Raw genomic sequence first — 8,920 nt, forward strand, 5'->3', positions numbered from 1 at the left:
CCATGACCCATTCTCTGCCTGTGTTGCAGAAGTAGGAAGCCTGATGCAAGTGTCAGCATTAATTTTGTAAACTTAGAACAAGGCTCAAATCCCAGCTAGAGACATAGAACTGCATCAGAGCTCTCTCAAGACAAGATTAGCTCTGGCTTGCTGAGATCTTACCTCTGGATATGAATCATAGAATCACAGAATCATAGAATACTTGGAGTTGGAAGGGACCTCTGAAGGCCATCTAGTCCAACTCCACAGCAATGAACAGGTACAACACAGCTAGATTAGGTTGCCCAGGGCCTTACCCAGCCTCACTCTGAAAGTTTCTAGGCATGGGGCATCAACTACATCACTAGGCAACCTGTTGTAATGCCTCACCACCCTCACTGAAAAATCTTTTTTTCTTATATTTAACCTAAATATACCCTCCTACTTTATAAATCAACATTGGTTGAGATTTCATGTCTTTGTTAGAAGATGTGTCCTGCTGAAACCTACTGCCTATCTAGGAACTGGGGACTGGGCTCCAGTGTCTGACATACAAGTTGCTCACAAGACTGAAGATCTGTGTGTCATACTCAACTCTGCATTAATACTTGAAAAGTGACAGAGTTTGTTAATCTGGGATGGGAGAAATCAGCAGTGAGGTGGCTGCATGGAGAGAAGGATGTGTAACGCTAGATATCTCATTGCTGACTTCTCCCATCCCACATGAACAGAATCCTATCACTTTTCAAGTCCCTGCAAAATTCTAGCTGAGGGAGAAAGAGGGTGCTAAGGGGACAGTGGTATCAGGCAAAGAAATTCTAAATTGGCTCCACTTTCAGCCCAGTCTAGTTGTCTAAGACTGTCACTATGTAAGTTTCCTTCTTTCTTTAATTCCTTCAATTATTGAAAAGCATAAAAGAACAAAGAGGGGTTACTTGGGGTTTTTCAAGGAGAGCAGTTCCTCAGATGGCCACACTGCGGTAGTAACGTTACCATCAAGGAAATAGTGCTGGAAGACAGAGTGAGCCTTTTCTGACCTCTGCAGTCAAAATCACCTCTAAAATAGAAATAATCCGCGAATTGAGCTTTAAAAAGAAAAAACAAAAAACTTTCTGATGGTATATGCTGTGAAGTCCACGGTGGAAAAAAACCCAAATCTTAATAAATGCAGTGTTTCCCATTACCCAAAACTTGTGTCAGTGGCAGTGGCAGGAGAGAAGGCAGCTTGCAGTTCGGATCAAACCACCTGTGGGAATGAACGATAAGCTTTCCCATGGGATATGGAAGCTCCCCCTCTGCTTTGCTCGTGGAGAGCAAAAGGGGGCCCTGGGGATGGGGACAGCTGGGAACGGGGACCTCGGTCTGGGAGCCCCGGGGCCGCGGCCGCTCTCCAGGGTGCTGACGACTGCCAGGAAGCGTCGCTCCTACCGGCCCTGGCTTCCCAGCTTCTCCCTGCCCTGGCTCGTGTTCCAGCCCAGCCCCATTCATTTTGGGGCCTGAGATTGAGGACTGAGTCCTCAGTGACTGCTTGCTAGCAGATGACCTTCCTGGCTCTGTGCTGGAAGTGTTTATTTCACTGAGCTTGCAACTGTGGATATGTTTGTGAAGAAAGGTCTCCTTAATTTTATTTAAGTGTACTTTTTCTTGGAACAGCAATAGAAGGAAGGGCAAAGGATGTTTTCTTACTCAATCGAAAGAAGAAGTGTTGTGTCATATTAATAACTGAATTATCCTCGGTGTCAAACAAACCTGCCCATAGTATCTACAGACCAATTCCTCTCAGATGGAAGACTGATGACAATTGATGATCTCTGCTTCAACTTCAGCTCATCCCCTCCTAGCCTCTGCTAGCCTCTGTTGCTTTCCCCTTTTATTTGAAAGCCATTCTATTGTATATGTTTGAATTAAAACTGAAAGACTACATAATGTGGCATTAGATTTTTGTGCAATAATAATAATAAAAAGAATTCACTTCATTTCTTTATTTAGAAAGATTCAGAGTAACTATGCTAGACAGTATGAGAGGATTACATTATGAGTGGATTACATCAGTTGGGCAAATATTTTCTTCTGACTTGGAAGTTCTTTGCAGAGTCCACTACTAGCAAGCTAAAAATGAACCAGCCCACATTGCTTCTTGCTTGTCTAGTCCCATCTCAGTCCTCTCAGCAGAAGACAACCCTGAATTTCCCAGCAGGTTCTGTATCTACATCATGATCATACTGGAAACAAGTCCTTTGGATCAGCAGTCAGTATTTGTTTGATGAGCATAGGAATATTACATAGTTCTCCATCTTGCTGCTCAAAAATAACTAAATGTAAGAATTCTTTCAGTGAATGGTTACTCAGGAGTACAAGTCATAGACTTTACCACAGCTAGAAAGATGATTTAGGGGTTTCCTCTTTATGTTTTCTCCCCTGTCAGGGAAGAGAAGTAGGAAATTCCCAATGTGAGTCACAGCGTGCTTGTACCCAGGTGACAATCCAGAGTGGTCCATCTCTTCACTGACTACAAAGATGACCTCTGGAAAGCTAGCTCTGATAGCTGCCTGGGTGATCTGTCCAAACTCAGGAGGGATGATGTGCCACAGCACTATGATCACCTTGCAGAAGGTGTAGGATGTGAATGTAGGACTGATGTAGGATTCCTCAATTGGCTGCCTTTCATTCAGATAAGACATAGAGGCTTTAAGAGTCACTTAACCATTCCTTCTACATAGAGAAGTGACAACAACTTCCTAAATATTGGACATATTGGAAGGTTTTGCTGGAAAAAAAAAATCCTTCTCTGCTTGAGAGTTTTGCAGGCAGGGCTGTTTACAGTAACTCTGATAGATTTTTCATTTATCCAGTACAACTATCTAATCATGATTCAAAAAGTGCTCAGAGGAGCATTAAGGAAAGCACACATTTTGCAGCTGAGTGTCCTTCTCTTCTCCTCTTCCCAGACTCAGCAGTTAGGCATTCTATACAGAAAAAACCTTGAACACAACTTTAAAAATATCTGGACTCTCCTTTGTAGGGAACCAGCTTCAAGATAATACCCCAGGATTTTCATAGATCCATGGGAGGTTTTGGCATCTGTAGTCAGCTTTCAGCTACTCAGAAACAACTGAGTCAAATTTAATCTGTGTACTAATTACACAGACACACTTTTTGCCTCATGGACTTCTGTGATACTAACGCATCTACTTTGACTTTAAGGGATAAGAACTTTCCTATCACTGGAAAAGAATAGTAAAGCACCAACAAAGAAAGGAATCAGTTTCTTTGAGATAAATCCCTTGTCAAAAACGCATTCTTTCACAGGCTATAGGCCAGATGGGAGCTATCTGACAGGTTCTCCAGATTGTCCACCATGGTAATGATGGTTTCTACCTTTTCTTCTGGAAGCACGTGAGAGGCATTGGATCGAAACTTCTTCAGGAGTGATTCCCTGCTGAGAGGCTTCCTCCAGTGCCCATAAAAAGTGTCACATTTGCCTGTCAGGACATCTCCACTCTTCAGGAGCACTGCCACCTCTCCGTACATTTTGTCAAAGTTAGCCACATTATCTTCAGGGTGTTCCACTACCACTTTGTGGAGCAGTTCCCTCAGCTCCTGCCGGTGGATGCTGCTCTCTGTGAAGGAGCTGAGGCCCACTTCTCCATCCAGCAGGGCTGTACAGGCATTGAACTGGAAGGAGTGTCTGGCCTCGTGTTCTGAGTTGGGGAAAGGCCTATTGATGTACTTTGACACTGGGATCTTCAGCACAATGGTACGGATCAAAGAGGGAGAGAAGGACCCTGCATAGTTGATGAAGAGGTTCCGAACGGACAAGGCAGCATCCACCACCCAGTGCATCCCCAGGTGGGCTGGGAATCGCTTGAAAGCAATATCCTGTTTCTCCAAGAGGAACTCATGATGCTCACTCGGTGTGGACAGTGGTCTGGGTTGATAGATGCTGTAAAAAGCACTGAATCCAGAGCAACCAGAGATATCATCCAGGATGAAAGGGTTAGCTTCCATTCCTCGGGCAGCCAGCAGTGCTGCTTCAAAGCCCAGGCGGGTGGCATTCCCAATATGCAATGGCTTGGCTTGTGTGGCAGCATTTGCCATGGGTGCTCCTGCGAGTGAAGCAGCGATGCCCAAGGCATGGGTACACTGGGTCATGCTGAGAGACAGCAGCTTTGCAGTGGCTGCAGCACTGCCCATAGTACCGACTACTGAAGGAGGGTGGAACCTAAAGGGGAAATTGCAGGTATAAGCATGGAAGTGTCAATGGAAATCAACCAGTGGAAATCTCTCATGGATCTGTGGTGGACGGGGTTCTCATGGCTCAATATTTAGCCATACGCAGACTAAGCATCTGCTTGAAACTTCACTGGAGAAAGAAGAGTAAGATTACCATCTCTAGAAAGCTTTTTTTTTGTTCTCTCTAAGAGGTGGCATGACTTGTGCCCATATTGCTAAATTTTCACCCAAAATTTCACCCTTCCACACAAAGTGTCCTTATGCCACATGCCCAATGGCAGTATGTCCTGGCTGATGTTCTCCCTGGGACCACACCAGAATCTCCCTGGGACCACACCAGAATCTCAGTTGTCTTGGTGGTTATTTTGGGAGAAAGATCATTGAAGGTCACCAAATGAACATGAGATAAGTGGTGCCTTGTTAGCCCTGGCAGAATTGGCCTCTGTCTCTCAGCAGAACTTCATCCTCATCTTGAGTTCAGACGGTCTTAGAGTGGCATTTAAAACCCTGAGCAAGCCCATGAACAGACACACCAACCCTCTTCTCATGCTCACTCTTTGTAGCCATGTTGAGTCTGTGGGGAAATATGGTTGACCTCTGCTTTTGTTTGTGACCTGGACATTTCCCCAGAGGGCTTGGTACAGTGGCACTGAGCCCATAAAGCTGCATGAGCTACCACAGGGAGATAAGTCGCATGCTTATGCTTGTTTTTGTTCCTGAAATTACTACACCATGCTCTAGCTCTTCTAGCTCTCCATTCACACCAGTCTACTAGGTGAACAAAAAGATTTACCTTTTGGGAATATTGTGAGCCTCGGTGGAGAAATGCATGAGCCTTCCTTGCACTTCCAGGCCCACATTAAATGCCAGCAGGAAATCCAGGCCATTGGGTTTGGAGTTTGGAGGTAGCATCTGAGAAGCTGCCAGCAGAGCTGGAAGAACAGCCCCTGATGGGTGAGTAGCAGGGTGCCAGGTATCATCAAAGTCCATGGAGTGAGTCTGTCAGGCAAACGTAGATAAGAACATGATAGTGGGATGGGTGAGAGCTGAAGGGATCCTTGCTAGTATCTGAGGCTACAGCAACTTCCACCTCTAATGCAGAGATCCCTATGGTTGCTGGTTATTCCCCTCTAAAAACAGTTTGCAAGACTACAGAGCCAACCATGACTTCTTGGCTTCCATTGTCCCTCCAAAGCACCTAGACGTCTTCCTGTAATACTGATTACTGTTTTGAAGGCACTGCAAAGCAGCATTTCTCTTGGAAAAGCCTGCCTTACCGCAACGCCATTAGTGAATGCAGCCAGAGTCGGGGACAGCTTCACACCAGGCTTGCCATAGACATTGCTCACGGCAACTGAAGAGTACAGCTCCTGTGAAAAGGAGATTCAGATTAGATCTTGAGTGAAGAGGGGATTGTATGATGCCCTCCTGCAAGGCAAAGTCCTACAGTATCCATGAGATAAGGTCATGGTTGTGCTGATGGGGTCACAGCGGGGGCCACACAAATACACAGTAATATGAAGCTGCTCCTACCAGGCAGTACTTCAGAGCAATATCAAACACATGGGTTGTGCTGCCCACAAGGCCAACACCAATGCTGTCAAGGATCATCCTCTTGCTTCTGTGACGGACGATCTTGGACAGGTGCTCAGGTCGGACTGCGTGGATGAAGGAGGCAAAGCTGCTGGTCACGGTCTCCTCTGGAGCACTCCTGGCCACCACTGCAGCACCGAAAGAGAGGAGGGGGTTAAAAGTCTATGGAACATGTAATGACAGCTCACAGCTCTTCACCTTTTGGTCTGACTGAAATTAATGAAGAGGAAAGACAGGTGGAGAGTGCAGGATGTGGCCAGAATATCCCTTGGGTCAAATAGCTGGAACTTCATCCCAATTATGTGCTATAGCTTCCATTATTTTTGCCAAGCAGCATTAGATCCCAAACCTGGATTTTTCAATAAGCTTGGTCCTGTGAGGAGTGAGGAGTCTGGACTCAGCCAGTAAGCAAAGTTCTTAAGCCCTATGGACTGAAAAGGATGCTAGTGCTTAAGAAGAAAAATTCCTTTGTATATCCTTTCATTATTTGGCTCAAAATATCAGAGTATTTATAGCCTCTGTTTCAGAAGGGCATTAAACCAGAAGATCACCTGAGATTGGTATTCAAGGGGAAGTTTATCTCCATCTCTGAAAATACCTTTGCTGTTAGGTAGGAAGGAACACATTCAGCTTCCCACGGAAAAGTTAGTGTCTTTATTTATGACCTGTAAGGTAGATATGGGCAGATAGCACTGACTATTGGCACCTTTATATTGGAAGTCACCATTTCCAGATCTTTGAAGGTGTTACAATTCTATGGAAAATATCCACTTTGGAACCATTTTTATTTCTGTGACAAATTGCTTTGTTTTGATGAGTTTATAGAGTTGCAGTTATTATGATCCACTATAATTTATAATATCATTATGAGAGGCTCACATGAGAGTAGGAAAACTATAAAATTCACTATAGCTAGTATTTGCATGATTTCAACTCCGTATATGTATTTATAAATGTGTGTGCTGGTACGGTAGATGCATGTATACAAATAAAAGACAAATGAAATCAAATGAAACCAATACATGAAAAAGTCAAGATGAGTAAATCAAGAAAATAAAAACACTTTCTTTCAACACCTTGGAGGAAACATCATCAAAATCAACAAGTACACATGATACCATATTTTTTAAACAGAAATTTTCCCAATTAGACAAAATGACCATTCCCTAATTTCACTAGGATGCATTCATTCTTAAATGTCATGACTACTGACTCACAGTTTGCTTGCAATGGTGTTTGGACTCACCTAGAGCCGGGGAGTCTGAAATCCACTTGTAAACACAGCTGAGAATGTCATCATTGCTGTGACTCACAGAAAAAAAATCACCCCTTGCAGCAGCTCTGCAGAATGGATCACTATAGGAATCTGTACCACTCAGCAGTTTGAAAACCCTTCTGCAGACCAAATCAGTGCCCTCCCTGTGGGCATCTCCCTTACACTGCAAATGGGAGCACCAACGCCCTTGAGGAGGGGGAAACTCTGAACTCCAATTGGATTGGAGAGGCTGGAGGAAAATATGCCGGAATTGCGCTGCACCCATGAAATGTTGTTTTACTGTAATCAATTACTCTTTGTCACTGTGGCGGTGATATTTTTTAACCCTTCAATTAAAGACACTTAATGACAGCAGTGTTTTCATCCTGCTACGACAGCCCTACTACGGAACTGAATTAAAAAAATGAGACTGTTCTAACTAAACTTGCTAAGAGCAAATGGATTGGCATGGATTATTATTTCTGTTGTTTCAAGTGTTTGAAGTGCCACAAATTGCATTTATTTCATTAAGAACTCATTCAAATTGAAGTTAATAAGCAACATTTATAACAGACCAAGGGCTGCACTGCCCAGCCATGCTCGATTTGTCTGAAGAGGGAAGCCGTATGCAGCTGTGAGACAGGGAAAGTAATCAGAGAATCTCTTCAAGTAACGCTAAGAGCAAGGTCAGATGTGAGAAAGATGTAAGGGAAAACACAGGAGTTAGGAATCTATGCAATGACAGCTGCAATTCAAATTTCTTCAATTTATGGCCAAAGTGTAAGAATTTGGAAAGTCTGGTTCTCAGCCAGTTAAAGTCTCCATTTAAGCACAGGGCTGGTAATCAACATTTTTATCATTTGTTCCACTCAGGGCAATAATCAGTGTAACAGGACCCCCCGGACCCCCCCCCCCCCCCCCGAGCACACTTTATCTTCCAAGAATTTGAGAGGATTATCTCAGTATACTTAGCAAGTACACAATTATCTGGAGATGCTCTTTAAGAAAAGATAGGGTTCGGATAGGGTTCGGCAGACGGATACAAACCGTGAGCAGCAGTTTTATGCACTTGCCGGGAGCTTGCCAGGAACTTCTGAGATTTCTAGAGTAAAGACAGAGAAAGATCATTTGTCACCCAAGCTGCCTGAACTTTTTCGGAGCCGTTTTACTGGTTGTGCCTCTAACATGGCAGTGGAAGGCACAGATCAAACGAGCGGATAAAGCTCACTTTCAGAGCAGACATATTTAAAGGAGAAAAAAAAAAAAATATTTTCCAAAGCTCAGCCCGGCAGGGGTGCCAAGAACAGCCAGGGAAATCGAGCAGTGCAGTGGAAGGGGCACACAGACAAGCAGATCTGCCATGGGATCCTCCTGCAGCCGCGAGCAGGACCAGCTCCGAGCGGGCAGGAGGAGACAGAACCACACAGCACATCCCAAAAACAGCAACCCCACCACGGCACCGTGCAGAACACATTTGGGATGTATAAAAGAAGCAGCCATGGAAGGAAGGGGTTAGTAAATGTGAATAAAGTGTCTGCGAAAACCGTCTGGTTTTGTCAATATTGGGGCAGGTTCCCATTTAATGCCATGACAATTTTGACCACTCTGGGAACCGCCTGGAAAGCGACAAGACCTCCTTAAAGTGAGAAAGGAAAGATCGGAGATGGATAAGTTCTGTACACAAAATAGTATTTACCTGCAAAGTTAAGAAGACCATTCTGGTGGCTGCTCCCACTGCTTAATGCCCAGCTCTGCGCTGCTCTATTCGAGGGCTAGGAGAGGTGTTTGTCTGAAAGGTGCTTTGGTGTCAGGGTTTATATATGCTTCTGAAAGGCAATTTGCTTTTTGTTGGTGTGTGGT

General features: G+C 44.4%; 1 protein-coding gene across 1 annotated transcript; it reads right to left on the reverse strand.

Annotated features, from left to right (window-relative positions):
- Window positions 1–3,282: 3,282 nt before the first annotated feature.
- On the reverse strand, window positions 3,283–7,346 carry LOC306951479 (cis-aconitate decarboxylase-like; the record flags this gene model as incomplete). Its single annotated transcript, XM_079541983.1, has 5 exons — window positions 3,283–4,201; window positions 5,006–5,211; window positions 5,490–5,582; window positions 5,746–5,933; window positions 7,052–7,346. The coding sequence occupies 5 exons, from the start codon at window positions 7,344–7,346 to the stop codon at window positions 3,283–3,285; spliced, it is 1,701 nt and encodes a 566-aa protein (XP_079398109.1).
- Between the last annotated feature and the right edge of the window lie 1,574 nt (window positions 7,347–8,920).

Source organism: Tetrao urogallus (assembly GCF_951394365.1).
Source record: "Tetrao urogallus genome assembly, chromosome: 13".
Lineage (NCBI taxonomy): Eukaryota > Metazoa > Chordata > Aves > Galliformes > Phasianidae > Tetrao > Tetrao urogallus.